The sequence below is a fragment of the Hipposideros armiger genome, unplaced genomic scaffold, assembly GCF_001890085.2.
Source record: "Hipposideros armiger isolate ML-2016 unplaced genomic scaffold, ASM189008v1 scaffold_264, whole genome shotgun sequence".
NCBI lineage: Eukaryota > Metazoa > Chordata > Mammalia > Chiroptera > Hipposideridae > Hipposideros > Hipposideros armiger.
In genome coordinates, this window is record NW_017731614.1 from 1,646,643 (window position 1) to 1,664,786 (window position 18,144).

Below are 18,144 nucleotides of genomic sequence, written 5' to 3' on the forward strand. Positions count from 1 at the left end.
AATGCGGTGTGCAAACAGTCTTGGTCCCGACGTGATGATTCAACTAAAACGACATCGAAAGCAGACATTTATCAGAGGAAGGTTATGCTCTCAGTGTGGTGGGATTTTAAAGGTGTTGTGTTTTTCAAGCTCCTACCAAGGAACCAAACAATCAATTCAAATGTGTACCGTTGTCAATTGGACAGTTTGAACGAATCCATCATCCAGAAACGTCCAGAGCTTGTTAATTGTAAAGGAGTTGTGTTCCATCGCGACAACGCGAGACCACACACAAGTTTCATCACCCGTCAAAAATTATTGGAGCTTGGATGGGATGTGTTGCCACACCCACCATACTCTCCTGGCCTTGTGCCGTCAGACTTCCACTTGTTTCGCTCTCTTCAAAGCTCCTTGCGTGGTATAACATTCAATTTAGATGAGGTTGTAAACCAGCACCTTGTTCAGTTTTTCTCAAATAAAGACAGGTCCTTCCATGAACAAGGAATTATGAAGCTCACTGAAAGATGGCAAGAGGTTATTGAACAAAATGGGCAATATATCATTGATTGATCTTTGTTCTTTATATAAATACATGACCTTTGAAAAATATAGACAAAATATGTCATGACATTTCCGACATCCCAATACCTGCTAAGCATGGGCCTGTATGCTTTTTTTTTTTTTAGCTGAGCCATCCCGCCACCTGTTGGCAGCTCACGACTGCTCAGCTCGGGCTGACTCGAACCACTGTTGCTCAGAGCTCAAACTCTTGAGCGAGCTCTTAACCAACTGAGCCACTCAGCCGGCCCCTGTATGCTTTTCATATGAGATCATTTAATCCATACAGCTTCCCCATTGTAAAGATAAGCAAATTGAGGTCACAGAGAGTCGTAGGGATACCTGGCTCCCAGCACAGCTCTGCTTGACTCTGGAGCTCTGACCCTCACTGCTGAGACCTCAGGGGTCTTGATGAACTGTGTCCACCTGCTGGCCTTCAGAGGCAGCCTCACAGCTGGTGAGGGGCAGGTGGGCACCTAACAGGGAGAGGGGCCTGGCTGGAGAGCTCTTTTTAACTGTCTTGTTTAGCTCTTGCAGCAAACCTAAAAGATAGGTATATGTTACAGTCCCAATCTACTGAAGAGGAACTGAGGCTCCAAGAGGCCAAGGCACTTGCTCGAAGCTTCACCACCAAGAAGGAGCAGAGCTGGGATGCCAGCCCACGCCTGTCCGACCCCAAAGTCCACGCTCCCTCCATCCTGCAGGCTGCTTCCTTGTAAAGAGCAGCCTGGGGCATTGGTGGACCTCTCAATTTGCAAAATCCTTTCCCCTACAATTGCGCTGACAGTTGACAGCCCACAGCAGGCCCACAGGCGGGATTATGCTGCCATTTCACAGATGCAGCAGTGGAGGCTGAGAGGCTGATGGGCTTGAGGGAGTCACATGCTACAAGCAGCAGAGGCAGACCACAGCCAGGGCTCCTGACCGCTAGGCCCAGGCACCCCTTCTGACACCCATTTCCGGCACCCTAGCACTCATTCATGCTGAGTCCCGGGCTTGGCAGCACAACTGCATCACCAGGAGTCATCTATCTCTAGGAGATGAAGGAGGAGAAGAGGCTGCTGGGTCAGCCCAGACCCTGAGCCGTGCCTGCCCTGGAAGGCCTGCCAGGCATCGGCTGTCTGAATGCTGTGCTTTTAGGCAAGACCTACAAGGCCCCTTGGCTATAAAGTACCACAGATTTCTGTTAGGTGCTCCTGTGATGCCCAGCATTCTGTGGTGTCTGGGTGAGAAAGCAGGAGGGGAAAGTTCTGGTTAGCCTACCCCCTCAGAGGGTCAGAAGCCAGCCCTTGTCCAGCCACAGCACTAGCCCAGGGACCTAACCACAGCCGGAAGAGCGGGATCCCTGGGATGCAGGAGCTGGGGGGATGGTGCTCTGATGGTTCAGCACAGCCCCCACCAACATGCACAAGCCCTGCTGGTGGCCCACCACCAGCAGCTGCCCCAGCGCTAGGATGGGCTGGAGTTGCCGTGTGTGGCCCTGAGAAGCTGACTGCTCATCTCACCCTACTTTTGCATTCAGAGATATCTTCTTGGTAGCTTGAAATTGGCCGTGGTGGGAGTATTTACACCACAGAAATCAGCAAGTGCCACAAATCAGAGCTTCCCTCACTGCACCCCCCATTGTTAAACATTTACCTGCATCACACCACTGGTTCTAGTGCTAGTGGTCAGGCGTCCAAGAAACAGAACCTGGCCGCACAGTGGGAAAGGAGGTGGCAGGCTTGGCATTTTGCAGACCCCAGTGCACATCCCAGCTCTGCTCATGTACTGACAGATTTTTCACAAGTTTCCTCAGCCCTCTGATCCTCAGTTTCTTTATGTGCTGTGTGATCTTGAGCATATTACCACCAGGCCCCTTTGAATCTTGGTTTCCTCATCTATAAAATACAAGGGTGACACCTATGCTGTGAGGATTAAATGAGGTTATGCACTTAAAGAGCCCAGCATAGAGAAAGGGATGTTAAATTATCCTTATAGTCTCAGCTGTCAACAGGTGAGCATCCCCCGATATACCAAGGAGGCTGAATTAAGATGTGGATAAACCGACTCTCCAAATCACCTTTTTAATGGGATGGCTTGCAGCTATCATGATCATATTTCCAAGTTCATGGAAAATCCCCAGTTTGGGCATCTGGGCTATTGGCGTTCCAGCCAGGGTTGCAACCCCAACCCCAACCCCAACCAAAAACCTGTGGTGGAGAACATTCAGGTTTATTCCCAAAGATATGAAACTTGGGTTAAAGAGGATCCTGCCATCTCAGCTGAGCTTGGGCTTGGACTTGGCAGGGAGGGGGACGCCTGAGTCAGCTGTGATATAGCTTGAAGAGCTTGGCCTGCCGCCTGCCCAGGCAGGAGCCCTGGATGAGCTGTTGGCACCATCGTAGTTAGCTGTGTGGTTCGGGGCAAACCACTGAGCCTTTCTGAGCTTCAGCTTCCCATCTGAGCAAATGGGGAGAGAAACTCCAAACTGCCACTCAAGGCTGTTGTCTGGGGATGTACACACAAGCACTCGATAAACTGGTGAACGCGAAACAGACAGGTATTATTATTAAAACACCCATAGGAGTGAGGGAAGGAGACACTCCCACCTGTCTCCCCCACCCCAAGATACATTGTGGCAGACCTGCCAGTGAGCATTTCCATCTCAGGACAGTGACAGAGCACAGGCATGTGTCCCCAGCCAGCAGGACTGGAGGGGGCAATGAAAGTCTGAAGCCACAGGAAGGAATCAATGCTCGGCTTCTAGACCATCAGCGGCCAGACAGAGTCGGTTCCCGGCCTGATGACTTGGTGCTGCTGGCTCACAGCACACAAGTAGCCCTGATGGTTTGTTTCAGGAGAACCCAACCTCTTACCTGTCACTCAGTCCTCATGGCCCTCTTTCTTCCAGACCTGTCCTTCAACAACATTGAGGCCATCGAGGGGCTGGATGCCCTGGTAAACCTAGAGGACCTGAGCCTGTTCAACAACCGTATCTCCAAGATTGACTCTCTGGATGCCCTAGTCAAGCTGCAGGTGCTGTCACTTGGCAACAACCAGATCGGCAACATGATGAACGTGAGCTCAGGGCCCGGCTGAGGTTGGGGCAGGAGCTGAGGCCTGGGGGTCTGTGGCAAGGGAATATGCAGGCTCAGCCTTCTAGCTCTCCCCTTTGTCCTAGAAAAGCTGGGAATCTAGATTACTCTACAAGAGTTTTGATAATGTTTAAACAACATGCCTAACCCATGAAAGCCCATCTGGGGGTGCCGCTGTGTGCCCTGCCTTGGGTCTCTTTCTTTCCCTGAGCCCCACCCTCACCAAACCTTTGCTAAGGTGGATGTGGGGCATTTGGCCTGTGCTCAGCGGGTACAGAGACCAAAGGGACAGTCCCTTTGGGGGTGCCCAGCACACACCTACATAATCAAGACACACAAAGTAACAAGGAGCCTGTGTCCACCCCCGGGGTGTCAGGGGTGTGTATGTATGAGGGGGAAGGTTCGTTGGTCATTTGGGGAAAGGTGGGCCGCCTCCCTGTCCACTCCCACAACAGGTTTGCAGCAACAAGCGGGGCCGTGATCCCAGCAACTGGGGGTGTGGCATCATTCATGAAGGTCCTGTGTTAGAGGTAACATTACCAGGCTTTTCCTGGATCGGAACTGTTGCTGGGACCTGTTTTTTCAGCCTGCCAGTCAATCCTAGGAGCTGTCCAATACCCTTTCAAGATTCCTTTTCTGCTTAGGTCAGTCAGGTGGCCGGGGTCCAAATCCCAGCCCCATGCCCTAAGGCTTGAGCCTTCTACACCTCAGTTTCCTCATCTGTAAAGTGGAGATAATGGCCATAATCTACTTGCCAGGAATCAAGGGAGGTGATGAGTGTGAGGCAGGCACTGCATTCAGTGTCAGACTGGAGTACTTTCGTAACAAAGGGAGGACCGTCTTTGCCAAGATCCTTCCTGAGAGAGTGTCAGGAGAGGTGAAGTGATTTTTGAATAAGACTGAAAGATGTTTGGAATTTTGCCATAGAGTAGAAGGACAAGGCTTCCTGGGAGAAGGGCATGTCTTGAGGAAACCAAGGCCAGGAGATGAGCTTGACGTGCCTGCCTGGGATTGCACATCCAGTCAAGGAGCCCAAGGTCACTGGAGGAGGTCAAGGGGTGTGGTGTAGAGCAGTGCCCAGGACAGCAGAGGGGAGCCGTGGAGGCTTTTGTGCTTCCATGTGTCCAGGGCAATTCTGTGTTTTGGAAGGAAACTCTGCCACCATGAGGATGGATTTGAGGGGGATCATGTGAGTGAGTGAAGCAAGGATAACGCCATCAGAAAGACAGTGTCGCTGACACAAGGACTTGGATGAGGTGGTGTGTTGGGCAGGTGATCTCAGGAAGCTGCAGTGAGCCAGAGGGTAGGAAAAACCTATGTGCAGGTGCGATACTGAGATTGCTGCTCAGGTGATGGGGGCAACCTTCTGCTGGGCCCTCCAGAGTGTCCAGAATGACTCCCAGAAGTGAACACCTGAAGAGCAGAGCCTGAGGGACACCCCAGAGATTAACCCCTTTTTATCCTTGCTTCTGCGGGGCCTCAGAGAGCTGAGGCACGGAGCGGGGATGAGATGGGCATTATCAGCAGGAGTCCAGCACAGCTGCAGCTAAGCCCAGAGTGTGCCGAGGGCCCACCACCAGCAAACAGGGACATTCAGCACTGTGATGACTAGTGCTGTGAAGAAGGGCAGGCTTATGGCAGGGCTTCAAGGGTGCAGGTGCCTTCTGCCTCTTGGCTCTGCTGTCTTCAGCATCTCCCTGTGCTGGTTCTTTCCGTGGCTATAGTCAGCAAGGCTGCAGGCTTCCTTGTCTACATGTAGCAGGACAGAGAGCACAGGAACTCACCTCCCAGCAGAGACCCTTTGTTCTGATCAGAGCCCACACCCACCCTCAAGCAATATCAGAACTGGGGGATGGTCAGGCTGGGTGGCTTCGATGAATGGCCTGGAGTGGGTAAATCTGTCCAGGGGGCTGAACCCCAGAGGCTGTGTAGTCTGGGAAGTTTGCCACATACACCAGACAGGGGGATGTAAACCAAACCGGCGCTCTTTTCAGGGTTCAGATGCTGATTACTCAGCCTGCTTCTGCTTGGTGGTGGCAACAGGACAGCTGAGTCCAAAGGGTCCACGTGAACTGAGTCGAGAACTGAGATTTCATCAGCTACCAACTGTCTCACCTTGAGCCAGGGACTTGGTGTTCTGGGGGCCTATTTGCCCAACTGTAAAATGAGAATAACAGCAGTCTCCCCCATAGGTTGTTGTGAGGGTTGAATCAATTAGAGAGTGCTAAGTAGCTAATACAGGGCCTGGCACCTAGTAGGTACACAGAAAGTAATGGTTATTCAGGAATTTTCAGATGAAGGGCTACCCCCCAAAAGCCCTAAATCTTGCTGTTTGAAAACCTCTTTGAGCATTTACCAGCTGTTCCTGTCTAGGTAGGTCCAACACCCCCCAGGCCTATAGGTAAATTATCTGACTTGTTATCCCTTGGACATTGGAGACTTCAGTGGACCTGAGGCTCTGTCCCTCATGAAGACCCAGACCTAAACTCAGAGGTGGGTACCCACTCCCAGTCCATGCACCAGCCCTGCTGGACACCGCACTCCCTCCCCTGACCTTGGGCACTCTCCCATTCCACCCCTTCAGGGACTGGCAGGAAGAAACTCTATCCCCGTTTCCCAGTGGGATGTTGGGTACCAGGTAGCCCGCCATGAATACAGAGGAAAAGCAGATAAAGCTGGTCCCCAGAGAGCAAGAAGAAGGAAGAAGACGCCTAGGGAGAAGCTGCCAGGGAGTACTGAGGTATCTGGGCCTAGATCTCATTGTCCTGGAGGCACGGCCACATGCCAAAGATGCTGGAGTCCCTGCATCCTCTTCACCGAATCAGGTGCCAGCCCCCTTGGTGGCTTGACCCAGAGAGTCCTGACTTAATAACCTGCAAACCCTGAGCATCTGTGATTTTAGCCCTTACCTGCACTGTGTATCTAACATCTACTTATATACTTTCTTGTTTATTTACTTACTAGGCTTCTTTTAGTACCTGTTTATTGCATTAAAAACAAGCAGATGTTTCAGCAGAACTCAGGGAACACAGGGAAGAGCCCCTCTCGATCCTGGCACCTTCCAAAGGCCACAGCTGCTTCTAAGTTGCATGTATCTTTCCAGGCATCTTATTTAAAAGTTTCACATGATTGCCATATCTGTCTGGCTACCCTCCAAGTGCCTGCCTTCGGTCATTCGCTCTCTTTCTGAGTCATCAGTTCCCCCTCTGCTGGACCATTCCTTCGCTTAGATGTGGCACACTGTATTTTTCTAGTCCCCCAATAGGTGGACACTTAGGTTGTTTCCAGCCTCATGTCGTTAAACACAGGCAATAATGAATGTCCTTGAACAGGGCTTACTTTGCACCTGTGTGAGTCCATGTGGAATTGCCGGGTCTGGGGCATTGCACATTTTTTATTTTGATGGATCTTGCCACATTTTCATCTATAGAAGTGAAACTATTTACAAATCCACTAGCAATTATGAGAAGGCCTATTTCCTCTCACCTTCCACAACATACTTGGTTATCAACCCATTCTCTCTTTAACAATCTAAAAGATGAAAAATGAAATTTCACTGGGAGACCTCTTAAAAATTAAATCACATCCTATCTCCCCACCCCTATACACTTCAAAATTTAATGGCTTCCATTGTTCTTAGAACAAAATCCAAACTTGTGACTGCAGCTTTGACCCAAGTCTTACATGCATCAGCCCTGACCTTGTTGCCAATCTTGCCTCAGGTCCTGCCCCAGCCCCCTCCCTGCCACACTGCAGCCACCCTGGCCTGGCTGAATTCCTGTTGCATGCCAAGTTCTCTCCTGCTTCAGGGTCTTTGTGCTGTGTTTGCCTCCAGAAATGCACTCCTCTGCCCTCAGAGACCTCTGAGTTCCCTAACTGAAAAAGACCTCCCTGTTATTTTCTCTCATGACCAATCTTTATGTTTTTACAGCGCTTACCTCAAAAAGTAATGATTTTATTTACTTTTAAAAACATTCTTGTGCCCTACTCCTAGAATGTAAGCTCCTGCAATAAGGGCAGGGACCACGTGGGCTTTGTACCCCCTACCTCTCCAAGGCCTAGCATGTGCCTGAGGCCTGGTAGGTGCTTAATAATGTTTGTTGAATGAATACATAAATGATTGAAAAATTCCATCAGAAAAGCATGCTAGGTTTCTTTTCTGCCTTTTGCATAGAACAGTATCTAGGTGTTCAGAAGTTGCTATCAAATGAAATACAGGCACACCTTGGAGATATTGTGGGTTTGGTTCCAGACCACTGCAATAAAGCAAATATCAAAATAAAGTGAGTCACATGAATTTTTTGGTTTCCCAGGGCATATAAAAGATATGTTTACACTATACTGTAGTCTAGTAAGTGTGCAACAGCATTACATCTAAAAACAATGTACAGGGCCGATCGAGTGGCACGGTGGTTAAGAGCTGGCTTGGGATGCCAGAAGGCCCCGGTTTGGATCTCACATATGAGGGCCAGTGACACTGCCCTCTACAGCTAAGATGCTGAACAGCAGCTCAACCTGGAGCTGGGCTGCCGTGAGTCACCTGCGACGGCGTAGGTGACGGCGTAGGCTGCGGCCACTGCTGCAGTGGGTTGCCATGGGCTACTGTGTGTAGCCAGCAGCCAGCGCTAGCAGCCAGCAGCCACCGTGAGCGGCCGTCCAGAAGCCGGCGACTGATCTACCTCACCCAGGAAGAGCACAATGATGGTACCAACGTGGGCCAGTGAAGCAACGTCCTCTACAACTAGACTGAAGAACAAAAAAAAAAGGACAGCAACTTGTCTGTTCCCCTTCCCCCAATTGCCCAGCACTGTTCCCATCCCCCAATTCCCCAAATTAAAAAACAAACAAACAATATACATACCTTAATTAAAATATATTCTCTTGCAACAAACTCAGATGCAGACAACAAACAGAATGGTAGTTACCAATAGGGAAGGGGACTGCGGGGAGGACAAAGAGGGTAAAGTGAATCAAATACAAGGTGACAGGAGACTAGACTTCCGGTGTGAGCACACAATAGAGTAGACAGACGTTGTATTATAAAGATGTATACCTGAAATTTATATAAGGTTATTAACCAATGTTACCCAATACATTTAATTTTAAAAGTTTCACTATAAAAAATACTTCATTGCTAAACAATACTAACCATCATCTGAGCCTTCAGTGAGTGTTAATCTTTTTGCTGATGGAGGGTCTTGCCTCGATGTTGATGGCTCCTGACTGATCAGGGTGGTGGTTGTTGAAGGTTGGGGTGGCATTTCTTAAAATAAGTCAACTATGAAGTTTCCTGCATCGATTGACTCTTTCTTTCATGAACGATTTCTCTGTAGCACACGATGCTGTTTCATAGCATTATACCCACAGAACAACTTTCAAAATTGGAGTCAATCCTCTCAAACCCTGCAGCTGCTTCGTCAACTAAGTTTATATAATGTTCTAAGACCTTTGTTGTCATTTTAATAATCTTCACAGCACCTTCACCAGGAGTGGATTTCATCTCAAGAAACCACTTTCTTTATTTATGCATAAAAAGCATCTGTTCAAGTTTTATCATGAGATTGCAGCAATTCTGTGGCATCTTCAGGCTCTACTTCTAGTTCCCTTGCTGTTTTCACCACATCTGCAGTTACTTCCCCCACTGAAGTCTTGAACCCCTCAAAGTCATCCATGAGGGCTGGAATCAACTTCTTCCAAACTCCTATTAATGTTGCTATTTTGACCTCTTCCCATGAAACACGAACTATTCTTTTTCTTTTCTTTTTTTAATTGGGGAAATTGGGGGAAGGGGAACATACAAGTTGCTGTCCTTTGGTTTTTCAGTCTAGTTATGGAGGACGTTGCTTCACTGGCCCATGTTGGTATTATCATTGCACTCTTCCCGGGTTAGGCAGCCACACGCCAGTCATTAGACAGCCACTCATGGTGGCTCACGGCAGCTCATGAAAGCACACGCCAGCTGTCAGCCAACCCCATTGCAGCCTACACCATCGCCGGCCACTTGCAACAGCCCTGCTCCAGGTCGAGCTGTTGTTCACCATCTTAGCTATAGAGGACGCAGTGTCACTGGCCATCATGTGGGATCCGAACCAGGGCCCTACTGCTCAGAGCTGGCGTCCCAAGCCAACTCCTAACCAATGCGCCACTTGGCCAGCCCAGCACAAATTTTTTTTTTTTTAATTGAGGAATTGGGGGAGGGGAACAGACAAGTTGCTGTTCTTTTGTTCTTCAGTCTAGTTGTGGAGGATGTTGCTTCACTGGCCCACGTTGGTATTATCATTGTGCTCTTCCCAGGTGAGGCAGATCAGTCACCGGCCACTGGACGGCTGCTCACAGCAGCTCTTGGCAGCTCACGCCAGCTGCTAGCCACTCACGTCAGCTGCCAGCCACTCACGGTAGCTTATGGCAGCCCGCTGCAGCTTCACTGCAGCCTACGCCGTCACCGGTGACTCACGGTAGCCCGGCTCCAGGTCGAGCTGTTGTTCACCATCTAAGCTGTAGAAAGCGCAGTGTCACTTGCCCTAATGTGGGATTCGAACCAGGGCCCTGCTGCTCAGAGCTGGCGTCCCAAGCCAACTCTTAACCAACGTGCCACTCGGCTGGCCCCAAAATGTATTTCTTAAATTATAAGACTTGAAAGTCGAAATTACTCCCCTATCTATGGGCTGAATGTTGTGTTAGCAAGCATGAAAATGACACTAGTCTCATATATCTCCATAAGAACTCTTGGAGTGACCAGGTGCATTGTCAATGAGCAGTAATGTTTTGAAAGTAATCTTTTGTTCTAAGCAGTAGGTCTCAACAGTGAGCTTAAAATATTCAGAAAACCATGTTGTAAACAGATGTGCTGTCATTCAGGCTTTGTTGTTCCATTCATAGAGCACAGGCAGAGTAGATTTAGCATAATTCTTAAGGACCCTAGAATTTTTGGAATGATAAATGAGCACTGGCTTCAACTTAAAGTCACCAGCTGTATTAGCTTCTAATGAGAGTCAGCCTGTACTTTGAAGCTTTGAAGCCAGGCACTGACTTCTCCTCCTGGCTATGAAAGTCTTATATGGCATCTTCCAGTATAAGGCTGTTTTGTCTACATTGTTGTGTAGTGTAGCCATCTTCATTAATTATCTTAGCTAGATCTCCTGGATAACTTGCTGCAGCTTCTCCATCGGCACTTGCTGCTTCACTTGCACTTTTATGTTATGGAGACGGCTTCTTTCCTTAAACCTCATGAACCAACCTCTGCTAGCTTTTAACTTTTCTTCGGCAGCGTCCTCATCTCTCTCAGCCTTCTCAGAATTGAAGAGACTATGGCCTTGCTCTGGATTTGGCTTTGGCTTAAGGGAGTTTTGTGTCTGGTTTGATTTTCTATCCAGACCACTAAAATTTTCTCCATATCAGCAATAAGACTTTCTTATCACATAGTCACTGGAGTAGCACTTTTAATTTCCTTCAAGAATTTTTCCTTTGCATTCACAACTTGGGGAACTATTTGGTCAAGAGGCCTAGCTTTTGGCTTATCTTGGCTTCAACATGCCTTCCTCACTAAGCTTAATCATTTCTATAGCTTTGATTTAAAGTGAGAGACCTGCTATTCTTCCTTTCACTTGAGCTCTTAGAAGCCATTGTAGGGTTACTATTTGGCCTAATTTCAATATTGTTGTGTCTCAGGGAATAGGGAGGCCTGAGGAGAGAGAGAGAGAGATGGGAGAATGGCTAGTCGGCGGAGCAGTCAGAACGCATACCTCATTTATTGATTAAGTTCACTATCTTTTATGGGTGTGGTTTGTGGTGCCCCAAAGCAATTACAATAGTAACATCACTGATCACAGATCACCACACAAATATTGGGTTGTCGGAAAAGTCATGACGTATTTTTTCTATATTTTTCGTTGCAAAAATGCGTCTTGACTTTTCCGACATCCCAATATAATAATAATAATAATAATAATAATAATAATAATAATAATAAAGTTTGAAATATTGCAAGAATTACCAAAATGTGATACACAGAGAAGACGTGAGCAAATGCTGTTGAAAAAAATGATGCCAGTAGACTTTCTCGGTAAAAGGTTGCCACAAACCTTCAATTTGTGAAAAGTGCAATATCTGCAAAGCACAATAAAATGAGGTATGTTTGTATTAGCTATCTGGTTGACATTTCCCCCATTTTAATAAAAAGAGGGCATAAGAAAAATAAACAGCAGTTAGTGGAATGTTCCACTAGCTGTTATCCAGTTAATTCAAGGTTAACTATAAATTGGATTCCATTTAATGTGAGAGATTTGGACCTTTCACAGGGCTTTACAATCTAAAAAGGCACACCTATTCTGAGTGACCAATAATAACGATAACAACAACTACCACCATTTGTTGAGTAGGTCAGGCACTTTCCTACACACATTTTGTAGATCATTTCAATGGGCCCTTATAACACATCCTTATACCCATTTTACAGATAAAGAAATTGAGGCTCACAGATGTTAGGCAACTTGTCACACAGGTAGCATTTGAACCCAGGTCTGCTGGTTCTTTGGAAAGCCCAGGACTTTTCCAAAGGCCTCAGTCCAGCCATCCAGCCTGGAACCCCAAGCGCCCTCCTCACTGTCACTCCACCCTGTGCTGAAGGCACTAAGGCCAGGCAGAGTGCCAAAGAGACGGACTTCCAAGGGTGTTTTCAGCTCTGCAGCAGCCAAGAAAATGGGTCTTCTCCCTCTGCTCCCCAGATCATCTACCTGCGGCGATTCAAGGACCTGCGGGCGCTCAGCCTCTCTGGGAACCCCGTTGCCAAGGCAGAGGATTACAGGATGTTCATCTGGGCCTACCTTCCTGGCCTCGTGTACCTGGATTCCCGGCGCATCGATGACCACATGGCAAGTGTCCCCCTCTGGGTCCCCCAGCTCTGTGAGACAGTCTTCAGGTCCCCGGGTTTCAAGGAAGGACACTGAGACGGAGCTCCCCATGCGCCCGAGGAGGAGAGAAAGGGCAGCTCCCTCTCCCTAACTCCTTTACCTGCCTCTGTCAGGGCGATTCCAGCAGGACCTTCATGGTCACTATTCAGGGCGTGCTCACAGCAGCAGGCTTCTTCTATGTGTTGCCCCAGTCCCACCACACCCAGCCAGTACTGTCTGGTGTTCTGGATAAAGAAGTTGAGACCAAGCAGTGAGCCAGGATCTGCAGCTTGTGGCAGAGCCACGATTCACCCCAATTCTATGTGACCCCAGAAACAGTATTACCAGCTAAATGTTGTTGTGCACGTATATGCCAAGCACACTGCGTTATTTCACATTATTTTCACCACAACCTGCGATGTGGGCCCTGCTCTCACCCCCAGCTTGCCAATGGTGAGGTGACTCACCCTGGATCCCATGGTCAGTGGTGGTCAAGTTGGGATTTGGACCCAGGCCGCCTAGCAGCAGAGCCTATGCTTTCAGCCCCTGTGCCGGGCCTGCCCCAGCGAGGAGGGCCTTTCTCGGGCCACAGTATGGTCTGACCACCGTTGGGTCTGTCCACTGTCAGGTCTGTCCACCGCCTGGTCAGTCCACCGTCAGGTCTGTCCACCACCTGATCAGTCCACCATCAGGTCTATCCACCGTCAGTTCTGTCCACTGCCTGGTCTGTCCACCATCGGGTCTGTCCACCACTGGGTCTGTCCATCTGGCAGGTCTGGTCCACCACCATCAGGACTGTTCACTGCTGGGTCTGTCCACTGCCCGGTCTGTCCACTACCTGGTCTGCCCACTGTCAAGTCTGTCCACCATCACATCTGTCCACTGCCTGGTCTGTCCACTGCCAGGCCTGTCCACCGCCGGGCCTGTCCTCCGCCTAGTCTGTCCACCGCCGAGTCTGTTCACCGCTGCGTCTGTCCACTGCTGGGTTTTTCCACTGCTGGGTCTGTCCACTATCAGGTCTGTTCACTGCCGGGTCTTTCCACCCGGCAGGTCCACCACCGTCATGTGTGTTCACTGCCGTGTCTGTCCTGGCAGGTCTGTCCACCCAGCAGTGAAAAGACCTGACTGCCGGGTCTGTCCACTGCCTGGCCTGTCCACCATCTGGTCTGTCCACTGTCAGGTCTTCCCACTGCCTGGTGTTCACTGACGGGTCTGTCCACTGCTTACTTCTTCTCCATGTCCTCTGTTATGAGCCTGTCCCCTTTTACTTGCTTCTTATTCTTTGCAATGTGATCAGTTTGTGGGGACTTCCCCCACTGGAAAAAAAGAATCTGACCAGTTTGTGAGGCTTTGGCAGTGGGACTGGAATGTTTCTGTGTATTGGGAGCCAGGGAGACCAAGGGCTGTCTGACCTTCCCTCTCCTCACAGGAAGCTGGTGCCTTTCCTGGGAGAAAGCAACCTGTGTTTGAGGTACACTGAGTTGATGTGAGGAGCACCCAGGAGAGCCCAGTGGAAGCAAGGAGGATGTAAGGAATGTAAGCGTACAGCTCAATGAATAGCAAGAGCTCTTTAGAAGGCTTTCAACTCTGTGTAGCATAAGCTGTTTGCAGCCAACGCCCACGTTAAGGCATGAAACTGCACTGACGTGTACTGACATCGTGTTTGGGAGGAGACTGGGACAGAACTCAGGCAGCGCAGGACGGAGAAAGCAAGCTCAGGCTCTGGAATTGGACAGACCTGGGGAAGCCCCTGCCTTCCTTTGTGGAGCCGACACACAATTAGATCTTCCCACAGATACATGGAACTGTCAGGAGGGAAGGACATGGACTGAGATCGATGTATAGGATGCGGGTCGGTGGTTATGAGGTTGCTTCCCAAGGAAGTGGTTTTGAGCTGGGATCTACAGGATGGGCAGGAGTTGGCTGGGTGAAAGCAGAAGGCAGAGCATGTGCAAAGGCCCTGGGTCCAAAGGCAGCACAGTGAGCAGGCCAGTGGCTGGAGCTCAGAGAGCTGGATGTGAGGAGCAGGCAGGGCCTTGCAGGCCACAGTAGGAGCTTGTCATTAATCTATACCCGAGAGGAAGCTATATGAGTTAAATGAGGGGCTGGCAAGATCATGTTTACATTTAACAGATTGCTCTGGCTGCTTGCTGGGGAGGAGTAGACAGATGAGAGGCACAGGGTGCATAGGGAAGGCTGGCTAGGAGGCTGAGGCAGGGGTCCTGGCAAGAGATGATGTGAGAGATTAGAGAGGCCATCAGGAGGTAGCATGGGCAGACCTGGGCACAGCCTGGATCTGTGGTGCTGAGGAGGGGCCAGGATGCTCCCGGGTCCCTGGCTTGTGTGCTGCCTGGCTGGGGGAGACCTCAGTAGGACTCTGGGAAGACAGAGGTCCATCTTGGACAGGGTGAGCTGGCAGTGCTCTTGAGGCAGCCTGATAGCATAAGGTCATCAGAAGCTTAGGTCTGGCGCTCAGAGGTAGGGTCTGAGCTGGAGGTAGAGACCTGAGTGTTGTCAGAGGATAAAGAATCTTGTACTTGAAGTCTTAGCACAGGTGAGATCACCTGAGGCAGTGAGTCTGGTCCTAGAAGGGTAAGCACCAAGTGAGCCCAGAAGGGTGAGCACCAAGTCCCAGGGACACCAGCATTCCCCAGTGGGCACAGAGGGATGAGCCAGAGGGGTGAGGAGAGCCAGGAGGTGGCAGGGCACAGAGCCAAGGATAAAGCCCCTTGTAACCAGGCCTGTGACTCCGGTTTTTCACTTTACCTCCCCTTTTGTTCATTGCGCATCCCTAAAAGAGAGCCAGAACTCCTTCGGGGGGCGGCCAGTGGGCCTGTGCTGCCTTTCTCCACCCCTCTTGATCCTTCCCTAATTCCCCTTAGACTCAGAATACTTGAAAAGGGCCATGAGGCAACAAGCCACCCTCATCCACACCCCGCCCACACTCGGGATGCCAGAGAACGGCAGAGGTCAGCGTGGCTTCCAAGGACCAAGTGTCCCCTGGTCACAATGCCCCTTCCTCTTTCCCTGTCAGAAAGAGCTGGCGGAGATTAAGCACCAGTACAGCCTCGATGAGCTGAAGCACCGGGAGAACCAGATTCAGGCCCAGCTGGAGGAGGAACAGGCTCAGCGGAAGGAGCTGGAGGAGTACAAGGTACCCTCGGCCCAGAGGGACCCCACTTCCCACCTCTCCCTGCCCTGGCTCCAGGATGCTAGCCACAAGGGTCAGTCCAGTTCAACAGAGATCAGCAGAGCCCTGAGAATAGGTGCTGTGCAGCGACACCCGGCTCGGATTGAGCGAGTCAGTCGTGCTCCATCCACAGGGCCAGGTGCCCTGCCCCTGCCTCGCTCTGCCCAGACCCACACGCATGTCTCCTCCACAAGACAGGGGAGATTGTGCTGGAACAGCCTGTCAGAGCAGCTCCTTTTCCTAAACCCCCAGGCAGTTCCCCATGGCAGCCGGGAAGGTTCAAGTTCCTCCCTATTCAGCATGGCCCTGGATTCAAAACTGAGCCCCCACTGCACCCTCCCCACAGTCACCACCCCACCCTCCTAGCCAAACCGCATGCAGCTTTCAATGTTATGCCTCTGGACCTCCAGACATGCCTGGCCCTGAGCCCAGCATGCCCTTTCCGGCCCTGCCTCCCTCGGAGGACGAAGCATTCACCAGCAGCCGTGCTCAGCGCAGGGCTGGTACAGTGGGTCAGTGCCTGGAGATTGGCTGTGTTTCTAACTTGCAGGCTGCGTTTGTCGAGCACCTGAACGGCTCCTTCCTGTTTGACAGCATGTATGCCGAGGACGTGGAAGGCAAAAAGCTGGCCTACCTGCCCAGTGTCGGTGAGCTCCTTGAGTCATATCCTTCCAAGTTCATGGCTGCCTTCTCTGGCAGAGCCTGGGCCCCAGGCCACCAGCCTGCCTGGGCCAAGTCCCTTTCCACTCTGAACCTTAGCTTCCCCATCTCTCTTTGAGACCCTGGAAGGTAAAACCTCCACTTCAGAGCATTGTACCCAGGAGGCAGTGCGGAGCCAGGTCACTTGAGTGACACAGGGAATGTCTGGATTTCAGGGGACGCACCGAGGCTTTACATGGCCCGGGTCTGTATGCTTGACAAACCAGGCTGTCAGAGATAGAATTTGACATCCGTGGCACTAATCCTCCTTAGCCGTATTAACTGGTTCTGCTGTGTGCTTTGCATACAGTATTTATAATTCTCTCAGCCACCCCATAGATGGATGCTGCTAATAATCCCATTTTATAATTGGGTAGCTCACCTTGCAGAGGTTGACTTGTTGTCCCAGTTGGCCGGAACCCACAGGATTGTGACTGACACTTGTCAAGGCCATCGCTGGGATGGCTAATCAGTTGGCTTAAACTATAAGCTGAGGGGCTCGGGATAGAATCGAGGGGTTTCTGGTCTGAGAGTGCTAAGATGAGGCAAGGAGTCACAGAGTGGGTCTGTGGAATCTCCATCCCTGAGTAACGAAAAACTCACTTTTAAAAACCCAACATTCTGAAGAGTGGGAGGGGCAGTAAGTGTCTGGGGCTCGGCAGAAGGTAAAGAGCAGGACTCTGGACCAGATAGATGGGCTCCCGCCTGGCTCTGCCACCTGCCAGCTGGGCGACCTGGGCTTCCATCGAGGCTGTAGCCACCTGCCTGACCTCAAGTCCTCCCAAGGGCTCCATGCAGCGGGTTCTGTTGTGCAGTGAAGAACCCAAGGCTCAGAGATGGGAGGCAGCTTGCCAGGGAGAAGCAGCAGCAGAGCCCGCACTTGAACCTGGATCTCTCTGCTTCTAGCCTGGGGTCCCCCCGACCTTCACAGTTTCCCTCAGTGCACCTGCAGCACCTGAAGACAGATCCTCAACAAAGGCGCCATCTAGACAATACAGCAGAGACAAAAATACTCACTGCCTCGCTCCCAGACCGGGCTGGCTTCCCTGGACTCCCAGGCCCTCCCTAGCCCCTCCAGGTCCCCCAGAAGTCTCTCTGGGGCCTCTCTTCACATGCCTTTCCTCTGCTCTGCTGTCTTCTCCTGTGGCCACCACCTGGGGTTCCCTCATACAGGCCCTGTTCCTGAATCCCTCAGGCTGGGGGTAGAGATTTCCAACCACCACCTTGTCCTCCAAATCTCAACTCCCACCACCAAGGCCTGTGCCTGAAACAGCCTCAAGCTTCCTTAACAGCCACTCACCTACAAGGACAAATTTGTCATCATTTGCCTGCACATATTCGAGTATGGACTGAAACAGCAGAAGAAGCGGAAAGTGGAGCTTGACACCTTCAGTGAGTGTGTCCACGAGGCCATCCAGGAAAACCAGGAGCAGGGCAAACACAGGATTGCCAAGTTCGAGGAGAAGCACTTGCTGGTAGGCCCTGCCCTCCCTGGTCCCCCACTGCCTCCTGCCCCAGGTGCCCACCCTGCTGTGGGCCTGGCTTCACCTCAGGAGCTGCAGCCCCTGTACCTCTGACGACTCCTGAGGCCCATGATCCTTGTCCCCATTTGGCAGAGGTCATACAACTCAGTGGCTGGGCCAAGGTTCAGCCTTCCACTGGCCGACCAACCACAGCTCCTCCACTGGCCAGGGCGGCGCCCCGGGGCCTGTGGGTCTCCTTCACTTAAACACACCTGGGGTTCAAGGTAGCG

At 50.8% G+C, this 18,144-nt stretch overlaps 1 protein-coding gene across 8 annotated transcripts in view; it reads left to right on the top strand.

The window, feature by feature from the left end:
- The window catches only part of DRC3 (dynein regulatory complex subunit 3), a 53,726-nt gene that overhangs the window by 8,655 nt on the left and 26,927 nt on the right, over positions 1–18,144 (top strand). For 6 of the 8 annotated variants that reach the window (XR_002125554.1, XM_019656687.1, XM_019656684.1 and 3 more), the window contains exons 5-10: positions 3,431–3,597; positions 12,338–12,484; positions 13,932–13,973; positions 15,537–15,656; positions 16,243–16,355; positions 17,692–17,866. Coding sequence is in view for 7 of the 8 variants with exons in the window: in XM_019656687.1 (XP_019512232.1) it covers positions 3,431–3,597; positions 12,338–12,484; positions 13,932–13,973; positions 15,537–15,656; positions 16,243–16,355; positions 17,692–17,866 (764 nt within the window). In the remaining variant the exon portion in view is untranslated. The remainder of the gene's footprint in view (positions 1–3,430; positions 3,598–12,337; positions 12,485–13,931; positions 13,974–15,536; positions 15,657–16,242; positions 16,356–17,691; positions 17,867–18,144) is intronic. The other 2 variants (XM_019656686.1, XM_019656685.1) reach the window with 1 other exon arrangement.